The 24,627-nt window shown below is 48.2% G+C and overlaps 1 protein-coding gene across 1 annotated transcript in view; it reads right to left on the bottom strand.

The window, feature by feature from the left end:
- The window catches only part of ZNF76 (zinc finger protein 76), a 36,720-nt gene extending 19,131 nt beyond the window's left edge, over positions 1 to 17,589 (bottom strand). The window contains exons 1-3 of the mRNA XM_038749004.1: positions 17,565 to 17,589; positions 2,945 to 3,108; positions 2,248 to 2,328 (exon numbers count right to left, since the gene is read on the bottom strand). Of these exons, the coding sequence (XP_038604932.1) occupies positions 2,248 to 2,328; positions 2,945 to 3,017 (154 nt within the window). The 5' untranslated portion in view covers positions 3,018 to 3,108; positions 17,565 to 17,589. The remainder of the gene's footprint in view (positions 1 to 2,247; positions 2,329 to 2,944; positions 3,109 to 17,564) is intronic.
- Positions 17,590 to 24,627: the final 7,038 nt, after the last annotated feature.

Raw genomic sequence — 24,627 nt, 5'->3', positions numbered from 1 at the left:
TGTGAGCCCACTGTTGGGTAGGGACCGTCTCTATATGTTGCCAACTTGTACTTCCCAAGCGCTTTGTACAGTGCTTGCACACAGTAAGCACTCAGTGAATACGACTGAATGAATAATCCCCGTTTTACAGATGAGGGAACTGAGGCCAGAGAAGTGACATGCCCCAAGTCACACAGCTGATCTGCGCCTGGCACATAGTAAGCGCTTACTGGGTACAACCTGATTTGCTTGGATCCACCCCAGTGCTCAGTAATAACAATAATAATAATAATGGCATTTATTAAGCGCTTACTATGTGCAAAGCACTGTTCTAAGCGCTGGGGAAATTACAAGGTGATCGGGTTGTCCCACGTGGGGCTCACAGTATTAATCCTAGACTGTGAGCCCACTGTTGGGTAGGGACCATCTCTATATGTTGCCAACTTGTACTTCCCAAGTGCTTTGTACAGTGCTTGCACACAGTAAGCACTCAATGAATACGACTGAATGAATAATCCCCGTTTTACAGATGAGGGCACTGAGGCCCAGAGAAGTGAAGTGACATGCCCCAAGTCACACAGCTGATCCGCGCCTGGCACATAGTAAGCGCTTACTGGGTACAACCTGATTTGCTTGGATCCACCCCAGTGCTTAGTAATAATAATAATAATAATAATAATAATGGCATTTTTAAGCGCTTACTATGTGCAAAGCACTGTTCTAAGCGCTGGGGAGGTTACAAGGTGATCAGGTTGTCCCACGTGGGGCTCACAGTCTTAATCCTAGACTGTGAGACCACTGTTGGGTAGGGACCGTCTCTATATGTTGCCAACTTGTACTTCCCAAGCGCTTTGTACAGTGCTTGCACACAGTAAGCACTCAATAAATACGACTGAATGAATAATCCCCATTTTACAGATGAGGGCACTGAGGCCCAGAGAAGTGAAGTGACATGCCCCAAGTCACCCAGCTGATCCGCGCCTGGCACCTAGTAAGCGCTTACTGGGTACAACCTGATTTGCTTGTATCCACCCCAGTGCTTAGTAATAATAATAACAATAATAATGGCTTTTATGAAGCGCTTACTATGTGCAAAGCACTGTTCTAAGCGCTGGGGAGGTTGCAAGGTGATCAGGTTGTTCCACGTGGGGCTCACAGTATTAATCCTAGACTGTGAGCCCGCTGTTGGGTATGGACCGTCTCTATATGTTGCCAACTTGTACTTCCCAAGCGCTTTGTACAGTGCTTGTACACAGTAAGCACTCAATAAATACGACTGAATGAATAATCCCCGTTTTACAGATGAGGGAACTGAGGCCCAGAGAAGTGAAGTGACATGCCCCAAGTCACACAGCTGATCCGCGCCTGGCACATAGTAAGCGCTTACTGGGTACAACCTGATTTGCTTGTACCCACCCCAGTGCTTAGGACCGAGGCCTGGCACATAGTAAGCGCTTACTGGGTACAACCTGATTTGCTTGGATCCACCCCAGTGCTTAGGACCGCTCCTGGCGCATAATAATAATAATAATAATAATGTTGGTATTTGTTAAGCGCTTACTATGTGCAAAGCACTGTTCTAAGCGCTGGGGGGAACACAAGGAGATGAAGTTGTCCCATGTGGGGCTCACAGTCTTAATCCCCATTTTACAGATGAGGGAACTGAGGCACAGAGAAGTGAAGTGACTTGCCCAAGGTCACACAGCAGACATGTGGGGGAGGCGGGATTCAAACCCATGACCTCTGACTCCCAACCCCACACTCTTTCCACTGAGCCACGCTGCTTCTCTTAACAAATACCATGGTTATTATTATCACTATTGTTACCTGCGCCGTGGGCATGACTGAGGGAAGGTTGGGGTTGGAAAAGGGGGGCTCAGGAAGAAGAATTGGGGTCAGAAGGAGACTTGGCGGGGGCTGTGGTCTGGAGAAGCAGGACATTAGCAGGTAACAATAGTGATACTAATAACCATGGTATTTGCTAAGCGCTTACTATGTGCCAGGCGCGGTCCTAAGCAGTGGGGTGGATACAAGCAAATCATAATGTCCTGCTTCTCCAGACCACAGCCCCCGCCAATTCTCCTTCTGACCCCAGTTCTTCTTCCTGAGCCCCTCTTTTCCAACCCCAATCTTCCCTCAGTCACGCCCACGGCGCAGCCCCTCTCCCTCCTCCTCCTCCCGGCCACCCGTGCCCCACGAGTCAGCGCTGCCAGTGCCCCGGCAGGGCAGCCTCATGTCCCGCCCGCCCCGGCCAGTGGGTCCCCTCACCGTTCTGGACTGTCACTTGGTGGATGTACGTGGTGGTCTCGTCGTCCAGCTCAATCACCTGCTCCTCCAGGACCTTCTCTCCTGCAACGGAACCAGAGGGAGACGCCGGCTTGGGGCGGGGAGAGGCGGCGGAGGACGCCGGCTGGGGGCTGGAGGCAGGGAGGCCGTCCACGGGGCGACCTCTGCGTGGCCTCGGAAATAACCATCCGGCTCTCGGGGCCGGAGGGGTGCTCGCTACACATCAGCGCAGGCAGCGGGCACCGTGGCGCTCGGTGAGGCCCGCCACCGGGCAGGATCTCCTAGACTGACATCTGGAGCCTCCTCAGCCTGCCAAAGCGGGCATCCTCACCCGTCCGGTGTGCCTGGGCATCATCATCAATCGTATTTATTGAGCGCTTACTGTGTGCACAGCACTGTACTAAGCGCTTGGGAAGTACAAATTGGCAACATATAGAGACGGTCCCTACCAGTCTGCATGGGTTGGGTCAGTCTGGGAGCGAAGGGCGGAGATAAACAGAGGTGGAGTGAGGCAAGGAGAGACGGACCCTCCTTCTCTCTCCCCCCCGGCACCTTTGAGGGCCTGCCGGATGGAGGCCGCGGTGTTGTCGGTGAGGCCCAGGCGTGCACACACGCTCTCTCTCCTTCTCTCTGTCTCTTTCCCCGCACCCCCCGTCCGCGCAGCAGGCTGGCCCGTCACCTTTGAGGGCCTGCTGGATGTAGGCGGTGGAGCCGTCGGTGAGGGTGACGGCCTGCAGCCCCAAACTCTCCATGCCGCCCGCAGCGTTCCCGCTCCGACATGAACCGGGCGGCGGAGCCAGATGCCGCCCCGAGGGGGGAAGCGTTTCCTCCCGGGTCACAGACCTGAGGCAGAGACATTTGGGAGGAGGGAGGGAGCGAGAGAGAGAGAGATTTGTTTAATGATATTTGCTAAATCAATCAATGAATGGTACTTACTGAGCATGCAGAACTCTGTACTAAATGCCTGGGAAAGTAATAATAACGCTCTGCATACAGTAAGCGCTCAATAACTACAATTGAATGAATAATAATGATGGTATTTGTTACGCTGCTTACTATGTATTTGTTACGCTGCTTACTATGAGAAGCAGCGGGGCTCAGTGGAAAGAGCATGGGCTTTGGAGTTAGACGTCATGGGTTCAAATCCTGCCTCAGCCAATTGTCAGCTGCATGACTTTGGGCATGTCAACATCTCTGTGCCTCAGTTACCTCATCTGTAAAATGGGGATTAAGACTGTGAGCCCCCTGTGGGACAACCTGATTACCTTGGAACCTCCCCAATGCTTAGAACAGTGCTTTGCACACAGTAAGCGCTTAATAAATGCCATCATTACATTATGTGCCAAGCACTGTTCTACGTGCTGGGGTAGATACAAAGTAGTCAGGTTGTCGCACGGTCTTAATCCCCATTTTACAGATGAGGGAACTTGGAGGCATAGAGAGGTTAAATGGCTTGCCCAAGGTCACACAGCAGACAAGCGGCGGAGCCAGGATTAGAACCCACGTCCTCTGATTCCCGAGCTTGTGCTCTTTTCACTAAGCCACGCTGCTTCTTTGTGAGTAAAGAAGCAAAGCACCTCCTCCAGGAGGCCTTCCCAGACTGAGCCCCCTCCTTCCTCTCCCCTTCCTCCCCCACCTTACCTCCTTCCCTTCCCCACAGCACCTGTATATATGTATATATGTTTGTACGGATTTATTACTCTATTTATTTATTTTACTTGTACATATCTATTCTATTTATTTTATTTTGTTAATATGTTTGGTTTTGTTCTCTGTCTCCCCCTTCTAGACTGTGAGCCCCTTGTTGGGTAGGGACCGTCTCTAGATGTTGCCAACTTGTACTTCCCAAGCGCTTAGTACAGTGCTCTGCACACAGTAAGCGCTCAAGAAATACGATTGATTGATTGATTGATTGAGTACGATACAAGTACAATACAACAGAACTAGCAGACTCGTTCCCTGCCCAGAGAGGTGAAGGGTTTGCTAGGGGCTGGGCACTGCACTAAATTATGGGGCAGATACAAGATAATCATCATCATCATCAATCGTATTTATTGAGCGCTTATCATGTGCAGAGCACTGTACTAAGCGCTTGGGAAGTACAAATTGGCAACATATAGAGACAGTCCCTACCCAACAGTGGGCTCACAGTCTAAAAGGGAAAACCCATTTTACAGATGAGGTAACTGAGGCACACAGAAGTGAAGTGATTTGCCCAAGGTCACACAGTAGACACACAGTGGAGCCAGGATTAGAACCCATGACCTTCTGACACCCAGGCCTGTGCTCTATCCACTACGCCAAGCTGCTTCTCTGATAATAATAATAATAATGTTGGTATTTGTTAAGCGCTTACTATGTGTAAAGCACTGTTCTAAGCGCTGGGGTAGATACAAGGTGATCAGGTTGTCCCACGAGGGGCTCACAGTCTTCATCCCCATTTTCCAGATGAGGGAACTGAGGCCCAGAGAAGTGAAGTGACTTGCCCAAAGTCACACAGCTGACAAGTGGCAGAGCCCGCATTTGAACCCATGGCCTCTGACTCCAAAGCCCGGGCTCTTTCCACTGAACCACGCTGCTTCTCTAAAGATAATGAGAAAATAAGGTTGGGCACAGTCCCAGTCCCACATGGGACTCACGGTCTTAATCCCCATTTTACAGATGAGGGAACGGAGGCGCAGAGAAGTGAAGTCACTTGCCCAAGGCTACACAGCAGAAACAGGGGTAGAGCTGGGATTAGAACCCAGGTCCTCTGACTCTCAAACCTGTTTTCTTTCCACTAGGCCATGCTGCTTCTCAGGTCTCTCACCGGGCGAGTTTTCACCCTGCCTTTGGCTAGGATGCTGTTTGGGACTTAAAGACCATTCTTCCATTCATTCATTCACTCACTCGTATTTATTGGGCGCTTACTGTGTGCAGAGCACTGTATTAAGCGCTTGGGAAGCACAAGTCGGCAACATCCAGAGACGGTCCCTACCCGACAACGGGCTCACAGTCTAGAAGGGGGAGACACCAATACATGTCTTCGGGCAAGAAATAAAGTCAGAGGTCATGGGTTCGAATCCCGGCTCCGCCAATTGTCAGCTGTGTGACTTTGGGCGAGTCACTTCACTTCTCTGGGCCTCAGTTCCCTCATCTGGAAAACGGGGATTAAGACTGTGAGCCCCCTGTGGGACAACCTGATCACCTTGTAACCTCCCCAGAGCTCAGAACAGTGCTTTGCACATAGTAAGCGCCTAATAAATGCCATTAAAAAAATAATAACATGGTCTAGTGCAAAGAGCGGGGGGTTGGACCTCAGATTCATTCAGTCAGTCATATTTATTGAGCGCTTACTGTGTGCAGAGCACTGTACTAGCGTTTGGGAGAGTACAATATAACCATAAAAAGACACATTCCCTGCCCACCACAAGCTCACAGTCTAGAGGGTACAAAGCACTTGGCAGTACACTCAATCAACCATACGTACTGAGCGTTTACTGTGTGCACAGCACTGCACTGAGCTCTTGGGAGAGTCCAATCCAACAATAGACACTGTGCCCCATGTGAGCTCGACACTCCCTTGGTCCCAAGAGAGAAGTAGCGTGGCTCAGTGGAAAAAACACAGGCTTGGGAGTCAGAGGTCACGGGTTCAAGTGTCGGCTGTGTGACTCTGGGCAAGTCACTTCACTTCTCTGGGCCTAGGTTACCTCATCTGTAAAATGAGAATTGAGACTGTGAGCCCCCCGTGGGACAACCCGATCAACTTGTAACCTCCCCAGAGCTTAGAACAGTGCTTTGCACATAGTAAGCGCTTAATAAATACTATTATTATTATTATTATTATTATAAGGGAGGCTCTCGCTGCTGGCAGAATGACTCGAGTTCTAATCCTGGGTCCACCCCTTGCCCACTGAGTCTAGGCAAGCCCCTTCCCTTCTCTCATCCATAAAATCCTCCATCTCTCATGAGCTTCCTCATCCATAAAATCCATAAAATGTCTGGTCCCCCTCCCCGTCAGACTGGGAGATCCATGTGGGACAGGGACTATATCCAATCTGATCATTCTGCATTTTCCAAAGCGCTCACTACAGTCCCGGCCTCATAGAAAGCCCTTAACTAAAAGCCATGATGATTATTATTAGAACGCTACGTGAGGTCTGAAGAAACTTTTCAGCATCGTGTGTGGCACAGTTGAGTCAGCCCCGTGGTGCCATAACTTGAGTTTCCCTTAACATGGGATGGATCAGGAACGTATTATAAATTACTTATTCATATTAATGTTGCTCTCTCCCTCGAGACTGTAAGCTTGTTGCGGGACGGGAATGGGCCTGCTAACTCTGTTGTAATGTACTCTCCCAAGCGCTTAGTACAGTGCCCCACACACCTGGCGGACCCCTCTCTACGGGGCAGCGGGCCAGCCCGCCTTTCCTCGTCTCAGGAGCCGAGAGCAGGAACTGGGGGAGCTTTTATAAATTAATTTATAGCGGGGTTGGGGTGGGTGTGGTAAGATTAATGGGCTTGGAAAAGAGTTCTGATTATTGCAGAGTGTTGAAAATATTTTTGCTGGGGAATACCGTGGACGGTCGTGACGATGACAGAATAAACGGGTGGGAATTAGACACAAACCCAGACCCTTGGGGGACTCGGAATCTAAGAGTTTAGTTGGGGAGAAGGGATTGGAAACAGATGCATTGGGAGACAGGATGAGGGAAAAGTGAGGGCAGAAATAGTCTTATTATAGCGCGTGGTGGTGCAGAGGCAGATGTCACAGAGGGTGCGGCTTCCCGGAGTCGAGGGGAGGAAAGTTTGATGGGGGAGAAAGAGATGCTGAGAGAGAGAGAAAGCCCAGTCCTTGTCCTGGGGGGCTGCTCGACTAGCTGAGGGGGAGACGGTGCTGGATTGAGAGCTTGGGGTAGGAGGGAGGGAGAAACAGGCCCGGGTGCTGCGATGAGAAGGAAGAGATACGTCCTTGCTGCTGAGGGGCTGAAATTTAGAAGGGCACATCTAATCATTTGCTAATAATTATAATTGCTATATTTAATAAGCGCTTACTATGTGCCAGGTACTGTGCTAAGCACCGGGGTGGACACAGCAAATCGGGTTGGACACAGTTTGGGGCTCACGGTCTTAATTCCTATCTTACGGATGAAGGAACTGAGGTACAGAGAAGTGAAGCGGCTTGCCCAATTTATTTTACTTGTACCTATCTATTTTATTTTGTTAGTATGTTTGGTTTTGTTCTCTGTCTCCCCCGTCTCGACTGTGAGCCCACTGTTGGGTAGGGACTGTCTCTATATGTTGCCAGCTTGTACTTCCCAAGCGCTTAGTACAGTGCTCTGCACACAGTAAGCGCTCAATAAATACGATTGATTGATTGATTGATGGCAGACAGTGGCGGAGCTGGGATGAGTACCCGTGCTCTTCTGACTCCCAGGGACGTGCTCTATCCACTATGCCATGCTGCTAATAATTGTGGTATTTACTATATAGAAAGCCCAGTACTGAGTGCTCTGCGCCCAGAACACGCTGCACTCGGTATTGTGGGTTTCTTATTAATAATCACTGTGAATTTCTTAAGCGCTTACTACGTGCTGGAGTAAGTTCAATATAAGCAGGTCGGACACAGTCCCTCTGTCCTGTATGGGGCTCACGGTCTAAGTAGGAGGAAGAACAGCTAACAAATCCCCATTTTACAGATGAGGAACCTGAGGCCCAGAGAAGCGAAATAATAATAATGATGGCATTTATTAAGCGCTTACTATGTGCAAAGCACTGTTCTAAGCACGGGGGAGGTTACAAGGTGATCAGGTTGTCCCACGGGGGGCTCACAGTCTTCACCCCCATTTTCCAGATGAGGGAACTGAGGCCCAGAGAAGTGAAGTGACTTGCCCAAAGTCACCCAGCTGACAATTGGCTGTGCTGGGATTTGAACCCATGACCTCTGACTTCGAAGTCCGGGCTCTTTCCACTGCTCTCGAGTGAAATGACTTGCCTGGGGTCTCCTAGTAGTCGATCGGTGAAGCCGGGTTTCGAAACCAGGTGCCCTGCTCTTTCCACTGAGGCCAGGCTGTTCCTCCCCCAGGGTCAGAGGGAGCCCTGGCCGGACCCTCCGGAGCGCTTAGTACAGTGCTCTGCACACGGTAAGCGCTCAATAAATACGAATGAATGAATGAAGCAGCAGCAGTCCCAGCTGAGGCTCTGGGGCCCAGCCTACCAAGAACGCTTTGCTGCAAGTTGGAGACGATATAATTCTTGTTTAGCTGTCAGCCGGACTTTCAAACTTGGCACCTTTTTTGTCCAACTGGTCCTGATATTTTGGAAAACGGTCACTCAACAGTAAAGGCTGTAGTCAGAATCTCCCAGAAAAGCCTATTTGTTGGTTGCATTGGTAGAGACGGATATATTTGTACAGATTTATCACTCTATTTTACTTGTCCATATTTACTATTTATTTTGTTAATGATGTGCATATAGCTTTAATTCGATTTGTTCTGACGATTTTGACACCTGTCTACGTGTTTTGTTGTCTGTCTCCCTTGTAGACTGTGAGCCAGCTGGTTGCATTGGTAGAGACGGATATATTTGTACAGATTTATCACTCTATTTTACTTGTACATATTTACTATTTATTTTGTTAATGATGTGCATATAGCTTTAATTCAATTTGTTCCGACGATTTTGACACCTGTCTACGTGTTTTGTTGTCTGTCTCCCCCTTCTAGACTGTGAGCCCGTTGTTGGGTAGGGACCGTCTCTATATGTTGCTGACTTGTACTTCCCAAGCCCTTAGTACAGTACTCTGCACAAAGTAAGCGCTTAATAAATACGATTGAATGAAGAAGGCAGCAGCGGCGGCTCTGAGGCAACCAGTCGTCATTCATACAATCTACTCTTCACCCCCATAGGCAAGCAAGCCCCTGGGGTGTCAGACCAGCCCCCCGGGAGGGAGGGGAATAATAATAACAACAATAATAATAATAATAATGGTATTTGTTTAGCGCTTACTACTACTAATAATACTGATGGCATTTATTAAGCGCTTACTATGTGCAAAGCACTGTTCTAAGTGCTGGGGAGGTTACAAGGTGATCAGGTTGTCCCTCGGGGGGCTCACAGTCTTAATCCCCATTTTACAGATGATGATGATGATGATGATGGCATTTATTAAGCGCTTACTATGTGCAAAGCACTGTTCTAAGCACTGGGGAGGTTACAAGGTGATCAGGTTGTCCCACGGGGGGCTCACAGTCTTAACCCCCATTTTACTGATGAGGGAACTGAGGCCCAGAGAAGTGAAGTGACTTGCCCAAAGTCACACAGCTGACAACTGGCGGAGCCGGGGTTTGAACTCATGACCTCTGACTCCAAAGCCCGGGCTCTTTCCACTGAGCCACGCTTACTATGTGCAAAGCACTGTTCTAAGCGCTGGGAAGGTTACAAGGTGATCAGGTTGTCCCTCAGGGGGCTCACTGTCTTAATCCCCATTTTACAGATGAGGTAACTGAGGCCCAGGGAAGTTAAGTGACTTGCCCAAAGTCACACAGCTGACAATTGGCGGAGCCGGGGTTTGAACCCATGACCTCTGACTCCAAAACCCGGGCTCTTTCCACTGAGCCACGCTTACTATGTGCAAAGCACTGTTCTAAGCGCTGGGAAGGTTACAAGGTGATCAGGTTGTCCCTTGGGGGGCTCACTGTCTTAATCACCATTTTACAGATGAGGTAACTGAGGCCCAGAGAAGTGAAGTGACTTGCCCAAAGTCACACAGCTGACAATTGGCGGAGCCGGGGTTTGAACCCATGACCTCTGACTCCAAAGCCCGGGCTCTTTCCACTGAGCCACGCTGCTTCTCTAAGCAGCCAGGCACTGAACTAACCGCTGTGGTACATACCCGATACAATATGCGTCTTGTCACTGAGTTTTTAGTCACCCCGTGTTACCAAAAAACGAACCGAAAAGTCTTAAAACTCTGTCGGCTGAACTGTCGATTCATTGGGAAATGGATAGAGTCCTTGGAGCAGCAGGACACAGGATAGGCCTAAATCAGTCCATGTCTCCCAGCTCCTCAAAAACTTCCAACGGTTGCCCATCCACCTCCGCATCAAATGGAGATTCCTTGTCCTCGGCTTTAAGGCACTCATTCGGCTCCTTCCCCTCCTATTTTACCTCTGACCTCATACTACGACCTAAAGCAATAAAGATGATGACCGCCTTCAAGGAGCTCACAGTCTAGTGGGGGAAAGAAAGCCGTTGGAACATGAGGGATCATTCTTCCAACAACGCACAGCCTCTGGACAGAATGTGATGCGACACTGAAATAAACGTCTGTGCACCTACTCCGCTCCCCTAACACCTGCTCTCTGTACCTCGATCTCGTCGAACCCACCACCAATCCCTTGCCCTCGTTCTCCCTGGGGCCTGTAACTCCTTCCCGCCTTAGATCTGACAGTCCACCATTCTCCCTGCCCTCAAAGCCCTCCTAAAAAACAAAAAATCACATCTCCTCTGAGGCCTTCCCTGATTAAGCCTTCATTTCTTCCCCCATCTGCCCTCCCCTCTGTGTCGACTCTGTGCTTGGCAGTGTAATAACCCTTAGACTGTGAGCCCACTGACAGGTAGGGACTGTCTCTATATGTTGCCAACTTGTACTTCCCAAGCGCTTAGTACAGTGCTCTGCACACAGTAAGCGCTCAATAAATACGATTGATGATGATGATCACTTTGATACTCACCACAGCACTTATGTTCATATCCTTACACTTTACTATCTCCCCTCGTCCTATGCCATCGGGTCGTCTCTGTGACACCATGGCCACATCTCTCCCAGAACCCCCCACCTCCATCTGCAATCGTTCCAGTTGGGGAACAATAGAGTTTTCTTGGTAAAAATACCTAGCCATGATTTATTTTAACATCCCAGCGTGGCTCAGTGGAAAGAGCCCGGGCTTTGGAGTCAGAGGTCCCGGGTTCAAATCCCAACTCCGCCACTTGTCGGCTGTGTGACTCTGGGCAAGTCACTTCACTTCTCTGTGCCTCAGTTCCCTCATCTGGAAAATGGGGATGAAGACTGTGAGCCCTCCGTGGGACAACCTGATCACCGTGTAACCTCCCCTGCGCTTAGAACAGTGTTTTGCATAGTAAGCGCTTAATAAATGCCATTATTATTATTATTATTATCCATTTTACAGATGATCAATCAGCAGTATTTATTGAGTACTTACTGGGTGCACAGCATCATCATCATCATCAATCGTATTTATTGAGCACTTACTGTGTGCAGAGCACTGTACTAAGCACTTGGGAAAGTACAATACAAGAGTTGGTGGACACACTCCCTGCCCACGAGCTTACAGTCTAGATGAGGAACTATATTCTAAACTCACGCAAATGTCCAAGCAAAAATCCAATTATTATCCTTTGTGTTCCAGTTCTCTCATCTGTAAAATGGGGATGAAGACTGTGAGCCCCCACCATGGGACAACCTGATCACCTTGTAACTTCCCCTGCGCTTAGAACAGTGCTTGGCACATAGTAAGCGCTTAATAAATGCCATCATTATTATTATTGTTATTACCCGTCTCCCCTGTAGACTGTAAGCTCTCTGTTGGTAGGGATCGGGGCCGCCAGCTCTGTTACATTGTGCTTTCTCAGGCACTTATCCAGTGCGCTGTATAAAGTAGGCGTTTCAAATAAACCACTGATTAATTTGATCAGACCTGCAGAAGGCATCCCCCACCCCATCGCACAGCAGCGGAGACCCAGGGTAGCGAGGAGGGGGCTTGGGGAACCTCTGCCTGTAGACTGTAAGCCCACTATTGGGTAGGGACCGTCTCTATATGTTGCCAAATTGTACTTCCCAAGCGCTTAGTACAGTGCTCTGCACACAGTAAGCGCTCAATAAATACGATTGATGATGAGGATATCAATCAATCGTATTTATTGATATCGGTGCTATTGTGGACCCAGGCCGAATTGTGATTTCCTGAACAACCATCCACATATCCTGCGAAGTGGGTTATTCCCAGAGCTGCGGAGCAGTGGATCTGCAACCCCGAAGAACACACTACTTGAGGTTGTCCCGGGTACAATAATAATACTGGTATTTGTTGAGTGTATACTACGTGTCAAGCACTGTATTAAGTACTGAGGTAGATGCTAGTTAATCAGGCCAAACACAGTCCCTGTCCACAAGAAGGAGTGTGACTCAGTGGAAAGAGCCCGGGCTTTGGAGTCAGAGGTCATGGGTTCAAATCCCAGCTCCGCCAACTGTCAGCTGCGCGACTTTGGGCAAGTCACTTCACTTCTCTGCTTTTAGACTGTGAGCCCACTGTTGGGTAGGGACTGTCTCTCTATGTTGCCAACTTGTACTTCCCAAGCGCTTAGTACAGTGCTCTGCACACAGTAAGCGCTCAATAAATACGATTGATTGATTGATTGATTCTCTGGGCCTCAGTTACCTCATCTGTAAAATGGGAATTCAGACTGCGAGCCCCGCCATGGGACAACCTGATCACCTTGCAACCTCCCCAGCGCTTAGATCGGTGCTTTGCACAGAGTAAGCGCTTAATAAATGCTATTACTATTACGGGTTCAAATCCCAGATCCGCCAACTGTCAGCTGTGTGACTTTGGGCAAGTCACTTAACTTCTCGGGGCCTCAGTTCCCTCATCTGTAAAATGGGGATTAAGACTGTGAGCCCCCCGTGGGACAACCTGATCACCTTGTAACCTCCCCAACGCTTAGAACGGTGCTTTGCACATAGTAAGTGCTTAATAAATGCCATTAGTATTATTATTATTATCCACTTTACAGATGATCAATCAGTAGTATTTATTGAGTACTTACTGGGTGCACAGCACTGTACTAAGCGCTTGGGAAAGCACAATACAAGAGGTGGTAGACACACTCCTTGCCCATGAGCTTACAGTCTAGATGAGGAACTATATTCTAAACTCACGCAAATGTCCAAGCAAAAATCATCATTTCTTTATACTTTCTCACCTATGGCCTCTGGCTCTGATCCCCCTTTGGGGAGTGTGGACTGGGGATATCTTGGGGGTCTGGGAGGGACCAGGCTGGGGCTTGTTTAATAATAATAATAATAATAATAATAATGATGGCATTTATTAAGCACTTACTATGTGCAAAGCACTGTTCTAAGCGCTGGGGAGGATACAAGGTGATCAGGTTGTCCCACGGGGGGCTCACAGTCTTCACCCCCATTTTACAGATGAGGGAACTGAGGCCCGGTGAAGTGAAGTGACTTGCCCACAGTCACACGGCTGACAAGTGGTGGAGCCGGGATTTGAACCCACGACCTCTGACTCCAAAGCCCGGGCTCTTTCCACCGAGCCACGCTGCTTCTCCTAATGCTTCTCCTTTCTCCTTTAGAAATCTGGTTATCACCTCTCCCAGTCCAACAGCAAAATCCAATCTCCCCCACTTCCTGAAGCCCTCTGCCCCTATAGGTTAGTCAATCGCATTTATTGAGCGCTTACTGTGTGCAGAGCACTGTACAAAGCGCTTGGGAAGTCCAAGTTGGCAACATACAGAGACGGTCCCTACCCAACAGTGGGCTCACAGTCTAACCCTCACCTCAGACTCCAGGGCTGTTGCCGCGTCTCGTTGGGGCTCTCGGAGAATCATCATCATCATCATCAATCGTATTGATTGAGCGCTTACTGTGTGCACAGCACTGTACTAAGCGCTTGGGAAGTCCAAGTTGGCAACATACAGAGACGGTCCCTACCCAACAGCGGGCTCACAGTCTAACCCTCACCTCAGACTCCAGGGCTGTTGCCGTGTCTTGTTGGGGCTCTCGGAGAATCATTATCATCATCAATCGTATTTATTGAGCGCTTACTGTGTGCAGAGCACTGTACTAAGCGCTTGGGAAGTACAAGGTGGCAACATATAGAGACAGTCCCTACCCAATAGTGGGCTCACAGTCTAAAAGGGGGAGAATGGTGCAGAGACCACTCCAAAAGCCTCCCTAGGCAGTGAGACTCAAGTGGAGATATCCCAGAGTCGGGAGGACAACAGGACAATAAAGTGGGAAAATTGGGGAATTATCCCATAGAGGTGGTAATAAAGACAGTGACAACAGATGAGCTACCCAAAAGAACACAAAGCAAAAAGCAGCGTGGCCTAGTGGATAGAGAACAGGCCTGGGTTATAACCCTGGCTCTGTCATTTGTCTGCTGTGTGACCTTGGATAAGTCACTTCTCTGGGACTCAGTTCCCTCATTTGTAAACCGGGGATTGACTGGGAGCTCCAAGAGGGATATGGGCTGCGTCCAACCTGATTAGCTTGCATTCACCCCAGTGCTTAGTATGGTGTCTGGCACAGAGTAAGTGCTTAAATACCGTAAAAATTAAATTGGGGCGGGGGGAAAGAAGAGAATAATTGAGAACCTAGGCCTGAAAACCGGCCCACGCCGTTGGGAGGATGAAGTAAGAAAGTGAAGAGGCTGGCAAAGAAGGAGGCAGAAAGGTAGGCGGGACAATCAGGACAGAACCTGACTTTTAGAACCAGTCTTTTAGACTGTGAGCCCACTGTTGGGTAGGGACCGTCTCTATACGTTGCCAACTTGTACTTCCCAAGCGCTTAGTACAGTGCTCTGCACACAGTCAGCGCTCAATAAATACGATTGATGATGATGAGAACCAAGGCCAGAGGGCATCTTTCCAAACAGTGGTTGCCAGGGTGAAAGACAGCAGAACGGCCAAGGCGGTTTTGAACCTGGTTAGCAGGAGGTTGTTGGAGAGTTTTGTGAGATCAGATCATGGCCTAGGAGAAAAAGCACAGACCCGGGAGTCAAAGGACTTGGGTTCTAATCCCAGCTCTGCCACTGCTGTGTGGCCTTGGACAAGTCACTTACCTTCTCTGTGCCTGCTTGCTCAACTGTAAAACAGCAATTAAATACCAGTGCTCCCTCCGACTTACACTGTGATCCCCACGTGGGACAGGGACTATTTCTGACCTGCTTATTTGATATCTACCCCAGTGCTTAGCACAGTGCTTGGTGCGTAGAAAGCACTTAAAATACAATCATTAATTATTAAGCCGCCTCTGCGGTGGGAAAGTCAAGTCTCGTCTTTAGAGGGTTGGTGAAAATGAAAAAAAAAAGTGGGGATGGGGTGGCGGTGAAGCATGGCTCGGGGAGAAGGGAGATGGAGCTGCAGGAGCGTTGGGAAATGATTTTTCGGAGAACATCTGGGTAAGAAAGGGGTCAGTGAGGTTATTAACATCAGGGCTAACGAGGGTTGAGGATAAACCGCCCTCCTCTTAATAATAATAATAATAATAATTTTGGTATTTGTTAAGCGCTTACTATGTGCAAAGCACTGTTCTAAGTGCTGGGGAGGATACCAGGTGATCAGGTTGTCCCATGTGGCACTCACAGTCTTAAACCCCATTTTACAGATGAGGTAACTGAGGCCCAGAGAAGTGAAGTGACTTGCCCAGAGTCACACAGCTGAGAAGCGGCAGAGCCGGGATCTGAACCCACGACCTCTGACTCCCAAACCCGTGCTCTTTCCACTGAGCCACGCTGCTCCTCTTGGCACCGTGGGAAGCAGCCCGGCCTAGTGGCAAGAGCCCGGGGTTGGGAGTCGGAGGTCGTGGGTTCTAATCCCGGCTCCGCCACTCGTCTGTTGTGTGACCGTGGGCAAGTCACTTCACTTCTCTGTGCCTCAGTTACCTCATCTGCAAAATGGGGATTAAGGCCCGTGTGGGACAGGGACTGTGTCCAAACCAATTTGCTTGTATCCACTCCAGCACTTAGTACAGTGCTGGGCACATAGTAAGCACTTATTAACAAATACCATTATTATTATTATTATTCTCTGTGCCTCAGTTACCTTATCTGCAAAATGGGGATTAAGACTGTGAATATCATGTGGGACAGGGACTGTGTCCAACCCGATTTGCTCGTATCCACTCCAGCACTTAGTACAGTGCCGGGCACATAGTAAGTGCTTAACAAATACCATTATTATTATTATTACTGAGAAGCAGTGTGGCTCAGTGGAAAGAGCCCGGGCTTGGGAGTCAGAGGTCGTGGGTTCTAATCCCGGCTCGGCCACTTGTCAGCTATGTGACTTTGGGCAAGTCAATTTACTTCTCTGTGCCTCAGTTCCCTCATTTGTAAAGGTGGGGATGAAAACTGTGAGCCCCCCGTGGGACAACCTGGTCACCTTGTAACCTCCCCAGCGCTTAGAACAGTGCTTTGCACATAGTAAGTGCTTAATAAATGCCATTATTACTATGATGATCATGATGACTATTAGCATAATGACGATTATTGTTGGAGCTCCGTGGGTTCTGCGGGTGAGCCAGCTGTTGGGGAGGGACCGCCTCTAGATGTTGCCGACTTGTGCTTTCCAGGCGCTTAGCACACCATCATCATCATCAGTCGTATTTATTGAGCGCTTACTGTGTGCACAGCACTGTACTATGCGCTTGGGAAGTCCAAGTCGGCAACATAGAGAGACAGTCCCTACCCAACAGTGGGCTCACAGTCTAAAAGGGGGAGAAAGAGAACAAAACCAAACATACTAACACAATAAAATAAATAGAATAGATATGTACAAGTAAAATAAATAGAGTAATACGGTAATAGAGTAATAGAGCACACGGTAAGCGCTCAGTAAATACGATTGACTGAATGGATGGATGCGGGTCCCAGTTAGGCCCTGGGGATGCTCGGGACCAACCCGGCCGGAAGTCAGGTCCTGAATCAATCAATCAATCAATCGCATTTATTGAGTGCTTACTGTGTGCAGAGCACTGGACTAGGCGCTTGGGAAGTACAAGTTGGCAACATATAGAGACAGTCCCTACCCAACAGTGGGCTCACAGTGTAAAAGGGGGTGACAGAGAACAAAACCAAACGTACTAACAAAATAAAATAAATAGAATAGAAATGTACAAGTAAAATAAGTAAATAAATAGAGATAAATAGAGATTAAGTGAATAGAGATAAATAAATAGAGATAAATAAATAGAACCGGTCCTTCTCCAGGGAAACGGGGCCAAACGCAGGGTGGGGGAAGGGGGAAGGTGGGGGGGGCGGGGGGGACCCCAAAAAGGCGAACCTGGGGGGGTCCCAATGGGGGTGAGCAGGGCTACAGGCCAGGGGTCAGAGGTCAGGGGTCAGGGGGGAGCAGGGCCTGGACCGGTCCTGGGGGCGGGGGACGTTGAAACCGCCCCCCCCCCCGGGCTCAGCACCCCCCCGCGGGTCCCCCCCCGTCCCCCCACTTCTCCTCCTCCCCTCCCCCCCAGGCAGCCCACCGCCTCCAGGGCGGCCACCGACCTGACAGCCCCCGTGGCCCACTCCGCCGACAGACCGCCATGCACCGGGCCCCGGCCCCCAGCGCCCGCCCCGGAACGCGCCTGCCTTATAACCCCGACGCCCGCGCGCGGCAGCCCCCCGCCCCCAATCCAGATTCCGGGGCCGCGGCCGCCCCTCTCCGCCGCCCCGGAACCTGCATGGCCGCGGCGCCGCCCACCCGATAGCATGGAAGAGCCCGGGGAGGCCTTCTGCGGATCCTGGTTCCGGGGCCGCCGAGGCGCTGGGAGCGCCGGGGTAGAGGCCGGCTCGGGGGGCCGGCGTGCGGAGCGGGAGCGTGATGACGTATTGACGTCCCGTGCGGGCCGCGACGCTCTGCCAGGGCGTCACCATGGCAACCCATCAACTGCCTCTCCCCACCAACCGTCCTCCCCCGGCCAAGGAAGGGGGAGACTCATACCCACCATAAATTCGGTCGCACTTAAGCGCCTAATAATAATCATTATTATTGAAATGGTGCTTAAGAAATACCATTACAATAATAATGATGATTATTATTTCTTAAGCACTTAACTATGTGCCAGGCACTGTACTAAGCCCTGGGGCAGATACAAGTTTATCAATAATAATTACAACAATAATGTACAACAATGATTACAACAATAATGGTTCTAATTATTACAATTATTATTATTGGTAACTGCTAATTAATTGGTATTGGCGATAATAATAATTACTACTACTAATAATAACTACTATTATTATTGGTAACTGAGGCCCAGAGAGGTGAAGTGACTTGCCCAACGTCATTATTATTATTATAACGGTATTTGTTAAGCGCTTATTATGTGCCAGGCCCTGTACTAAGCGCTGGGGCAGATACAAGTTTGTCAATAATAATTGCAACAATAATGATTATAATAATTACAATTATTATTATTATTGGTAACTGATAATTAATAGGTATTGGTAATAATGATAATAATTATTATTATTGGTAACTGAGGCCTAGAGAGGTGAAGTGACTTGCCCAAGGTCATTATTATTATTATTATTATAATGGTATTTGTTAAGCACTTACTATGTCAATTACAGTGCCAGGCACTGTACTAAGCGCTGGGGCAGATACAAGTTTATCAATAATAATTACAACAATAATGATTATAATAATTGCAATAATAATAATTATTATTGGTAACTGATAAATTAATTGGTATTGGTAATAATAATTATTATTACTATTATTGGTAACTGAGGCCCAGAGAGGTGAAGTGACTTGCCCAAGGTCATTATTATTATTATAACGGTATTTGTTAAGCACTTACTATGTGCTTACAATTGTTATTATTATCATTGGTAACTGATAATTGGTATTGGTAATAATAATAATTATTATTATTATCATTATTATTATTATTATTATTATCGGTAACTAAGGCCCAGAGAGCCTGTGGTAACAGAGGCCCAGAGAGGTGAAGTGACTTACCCAAGGTCATTATTATTATTATAATGGTATTTGTTAAGCACTTACTATGTGCCAGGCACTGTACTAAGCACCGGGGTAGATACAAGTTTATCAATAATAATTACAACAATAATAATAATAATAATAATAATTACACCCAGCCCACACCCTCTGCTCCTGTGCCTCCACTTACCTCCTCACTGGGCCTCGTTCTCGCCTGACCCGCCGTCGACCTCCGGCCTATGTCCTTCCTCTGGCCCGGAATGCCCTCCCTCCGCACATCCGCCAAACTAGCGCTCTTCAACCAATCAATCGTATTTATTGAGCGCTTACTGTGTGCAGAGCACTGTGCTAAGCACTTGGTCTTCCTCCCTTCAAAGCCCTACTGAGAGCTCACCTCCTCCAGGAGGCCTTCCCACACTGAGCCCCCTTTTTCCTCTCCTCCTTCCCCTCCCCACAGCACCTGTATATATGTTTATACAGATTTATTACTCTATTTATTTTACTTGTACATATTGACTATTCTATTTATTTTGTTAATGATATGCATATTACTCCATTTATTTTATTTGTACATATTGACTATCCTATTGATTTTGTTAATGATATGCATAGAGCTATAATTCTATTTATTCTAACGGTTTTGACACTTGTCCACATGTTTTGTTTTGTTCTCTGTCTCCCCCTTCTAGACTGTGAGCCCATTGTTGGGTAGGGACCCTCTCTAGATGTTGCCGACTTGGACTTCCCAAGCGCTTAGTCCAGTGCTCTGCACACAGTAAGCGCTCAATAAATACGATTGAATGAATGAATGAATAATTATTATTGGTAACTGAGGCCCAGAGAGGTGAAGTGACTTGCCCAAGGTCACACAGCAGACCAATTGGCAGAGCTGGGATTAGAACCCATGATCTTCCGACTCCCAGCCCTGTGCTCTAACCACTAAGCCATGCTGTTTCTCAATTTGTATGCAGTCCTTTGTCAATCAATCAATCAATTGTATTTATTGAGCGCTTACTGTGTGCAGAGCACTGTACTAAGCTCTTGGGAAGGACAAGCTGGCAACATATAGAGACGGTCCCTACCCAATAGTGGGCTCACAGTCTAGAAGGGGGAGATAGAGAACAAAACCAAACATACTAACAAAATAAAATAAATAGAATAGATATGTACAAGTAAGATAAATAAATACATAGAGTAATAAATATGTACAAACATATATACATATATACAGGTGCTGTGGGGAAGGGAAGGAGGTAAGATGGGTTTGTCCCACAGAGGGCTCAGAATCCCCGTCCCCATTTTCCAGGTGAGGTCACTGAGGCACAGAGCAGTGAAGGGACTTGCCCAAGGTCACACAGCAGACAAGTAGAGGAGTCAGGATTGGAACCCAGATCCTCTTACTCCCTTGCCTGTGCTCTAGCTACTAGATCTAGCTACTATTAGAGAAGCAGTGTGGCTCAGCGGAAAGAGCCCGGGCTCTGGAGTCAGAGGTCATGGGTTCAAATCCCGGCTCCGCCAATTGCCAGCTGTGTGACCTTGGGCAAGTCACTTTGCTTCTCTGTGCCTCAGTTCCCACATCTGGAAAATGGGGATGAAGACTGTGAGCCCCCCGTGGGCCAACCTGATCACCTTGTAGCCTCCCCAGCGCTTAGAACAGTGCTTTGCACATAGTAAGCGCTTAATAAATGCCATCATCATCATTATCATCATTATCATCAGATCAACTGCTGCATTTCAGGACTTTCTTTCTCTTCCGCCTTAACCCTGCAATGGGCTTTCACTCTTCAAGACAAGCAGCATGGTGTAGTGGATAGAGCATGGCCCTAGGAGTCAGAAAGTTATGGGTTCTAATCCTGACTCCACCACTTGTCTGCTGCGTGACCTTGGGCAAGTCACTTTACTTCTCTGTGCCCCAGTTACCTCATCTGTAAAATGGGGATTGAAACTGTGAGCCCCACAGGGGACAGGGACTGTGTCCAACCTGATTTGCTTATGTCTATCCCAGCGCTTAGCACAGTGCCTGGCACGTAGTGAGCGCTTAACAAATACCATAATTATTAGAACACACTGCCTCACTAAGAAGCTCTCAAACTTGGGGAAGCAGCGTGGCTCAGCGGAAAGAGCCCGGGCTTTGGAGTTAGAGGTCATGGGTTCAAATTCTGGCTCGGCCAATTGTCAGCTGCCTGACTTTGGGCAAGTCAACTTCTCTGTGCCTCAGTTCCCTCACCTGTAAAATACGAATTAAGACTGGGAGCCCCTTGTGGGACAACCTGATCACCTTGTAACTTCCTCAGTGCTTAGAACAGTGCTTTGCACATAGTAAGTGCTTAATAAATGCCATTATTATTATTATTATTATTGTGGTCTTGCTAGAGGTTCAGGATATAGCCCTGATGTGACATAGGATGTCTTTGGGTCTGGGCAAAGGGAACAGGAAAGGGCCTGCAATAATAATAATAATAATAACAATAACAATAATAATAATAATAATAATAACTTTTGTTAGGCACTTACTATGTGCCAAGCACTGTTCTAAGCACTGGGGCATATACAAGTTAATCAGGTTGTCCCACGTGGGGCTCACAGTCTTATTCCCCATTTTCCAGATGAGGTAACTGAGGCACAGAGAAGTTGAGTGACTTTCCCAAAGTCACACAGCTGACAAGTGGCAGAGGTGGGATTAGAACCCACGACCTCTGACTCCCAAGCCCAGGCTTCTTCCATTAAGACACGCTGCAGTGACTCTTATGTTGCCAACTTGTAGTTCCCAAGCACTTAGTACAGTGCTCTGCACACAGTAAGCACTCAATAAATACGATTGATTGAATGAATGAATGTATTATGCTTACACACTCCCTTTTAGCACTTAGCAATAGTATCTATTTTAACAATAATAATGTTGGTATTTGTTAAGCGCTTCCTATGTGCCAAACACTGTTCCGAGCGCTGGGGGAGATACAAGGTGATCAGGTTGTCCCACGTGAGGCTCACAGTCTCAATCCCCATTTTACAGATGAGGGAACCGAGGCCCAGAGAAGTGAAGTGACTTGCCCAAAGTCACACAGCAGACCAGTGGCGGAGGCGGGATTAGAACCCACAACCTCTGACTCCCAAGTCCACGCTCTTTCCACTGAGCCACGCTGCTTCTCTCACCATTCTCCTGCTACTTGGAGTATGTTTCTTGTCGCTTATAAATAATCCCCTGTAGATTGTGTAGAATACGTAGGGTAGCACTCCTTCCCCTTGCCCCCTTCGCTTCTCTCCTTCTACAACCCAGCCTTTATCATCATCATCAATCGTATTTAGTGAGCGCTTACTGTGTGCAGAGCACTGTACTAAGCGCTTGGGAAGTACAAATTGGCAACATATAGAGACAGTCCCTACCCAACCGTGGGCTCACAGTCTAAAAGGGGGAGACAGAGAACTTTATACTTCGCTTCTCTGGTGCTAACCTTTTCACTTTGCCCCAAATAATAATCATAATAATGGCATTTATTAAGCGCTTACTACTACTACTACTACTAATAATAATGATGGTATTTGTTAAGCGCTTACTATGTGCAAAGCACTGTTCTAAGCGCTGGGGAGGTTACAAGGTGATCAGGTTGTCCCGGGGGGGCTCACAGTTTTCATCCCCATTTTTACAGATGAGGTAACTGAGGCACAGAGAAGTGCAGTGACTTGCCCAAAGTCACACAGCTGACAGTTGGCAGAGCCGGGATTTGAACCCATGACCTCTGACTCCAAAGCCCGGGCTCTTTCCACTGAGCCACGCTGCTTCTCCTATGTGCAGAGCACTGTTCTAAGCGCTGGGGTGGTTACAAGGTGATCAGGTTGCCCCTCTGGGGGCTCACAGTCTTCATCCCCATTTGACAGATGAGGTAACTGAGGCACAGGGAAGTGCCTTGCCCAGAGTCACACAGCTGACAAGTGGCGGAGCCGGGATTTGAACCCATGATCTCTGACTCCAAAGCCTGGGCTCTTTCCGCTGAGCCACGCTGCTTCTTAATCTCGCCTGCCTTGCCACTGACCCCTGGCCTACGTCCTACAGATTATCTTGTATCTATCCCAGCGCTTAGTACAGTGCCCGGTATATAGTAAGTACTTAACATGAGAGGCATGAGAAGCAGCGTGGCTCGGTGGAAAGAGCCCGGGCTTTGGAGTCAGAGGTCATGGGTTCGAATCCTGGCTCCGCCACATGTCTGCTGTGCGACCTTGGGCCAGTCACTTAACTTCTCGGAGCCTCAGTTACCTCATCTGTAAAATGGGGATGATGACTGTGAGCCCCACGCGGGACAACCTGATCACCTTGTATCCTCCCAGCGCTTAGAACGGTGCTTTGCACATAGTAAGTGCTTTACAAATGCCATTATTATTATTATTAACAAATATCGTAGCCCTCCCTCCACCTCCCCCCGCAAAAATAGGGTCTGGGGCAGTTAGTGTGGGAGCTTCGTGTTTTAATTAATCTCACCGGCCATTTCTTGCCAGCCTATTCATTCATTCAATCGTATTTACTGAGCGCTTACTGTGTGCAGAGCACTGTACTAAGCGCTTGGGAAGTACAAGTTGGCAACATATAGAGACGGTCCCTACCCAACGGCGGGCTCACAGTCTAGAAGAGCGGGCTCTCATTCAGGTCTCTGTCTTCAGTCAATTAATCGATGGTATTCATTCATTCATTCAATCGTATTTATTGAGCGCTTACTGTGTGCAGAGCACTGTACTAAGCGCTTGGGACATGCAAGTTGTATTTATTGAGCCCTGACTGCTCACAGAACATTATACCAAGTGCTGGGGGAAGTAAAATGTGAGATGTCCGTGAAAGAGATGGAGAATGAGTGGCCAGAGAGATAGGAGGGGAGCCAGGAGAGGACAGTGTCAGTGAAACCAAGGTTAGATAATAATAATAATGATGGTATTTGTTAAGCGCTTACTATGTGCAAAGCACTGTACTATTAGATGTTTCCAGGAGAAGGGGTGGGCCACGGTGTCAAAGAAGCCGGTGGATTTGGCAAGAAGGAGATCATTGGTGACCTTTGAAAGGGCAGTTTCAATCAATCAATCAATCAATCAATCAATCAATCAATCGTATTTATTGAGCGCTTACTGTGTGCAGAGCACTGTACTAAGCGCTTGGGAAGCACAAGTTGGCAACACATAGAGACGGTCCCTACCCAACAGCGGGCTCACAGTCTAGAAGGGGGAGACAGAGAACAGAACAAAATGTATTAACAAAATAAAATAAATAGAATAGATATGTACAAGTAAAATAAACACATAAATAGAGTAATAAATATGTATAAATATTGTACAAATGTACAATTTGTAGAAATATGTTTCAGTGGAGTGAAGGGGGCAGAAGCTAGATGGGAGGGGGTTATGGAGAAAATTAGAGGAGGAAGAGAAGGGGGAGAAGGAGGAGACTGTAAACTGGCTGTGGTCAGGGATCATGTCTACTACGCTCCCAAGTGCTTCCAACAGTGCTTTGCACACCGTAAGCGCTCAATAAATACAATTGATTGAGGAGGAGGACAAGGAAGAGGACAAAGAGGATGAGGAAGAGGAGGCGGACAAGGAGGAGGAGGAGGAGAAGGGGAAGAGGAGACTGTAAACTTG

The sequence above is a fragment of the Tachyglossus aculeatus genome, chromosome 7 (assembly GCF_015852505.1).
Source record: "Tachyglossus aculeatus isolate mTacAcu1 chromosome 7, mTacAcu1.pri, whole genome shotgun sequence".
Taxonomy (NCBI): domain Eukaryota; kingdom Metazoa; phylum Chordata; class Mammalia; order Monotremata; family Tachyglossidae; genus Tachyglossus; species Tachyglossus aculeatus.
Note: the sequence above shows the minus strand (reverse complement) of the source record. Positions and strands in the feature narration are given on the sequence as shown.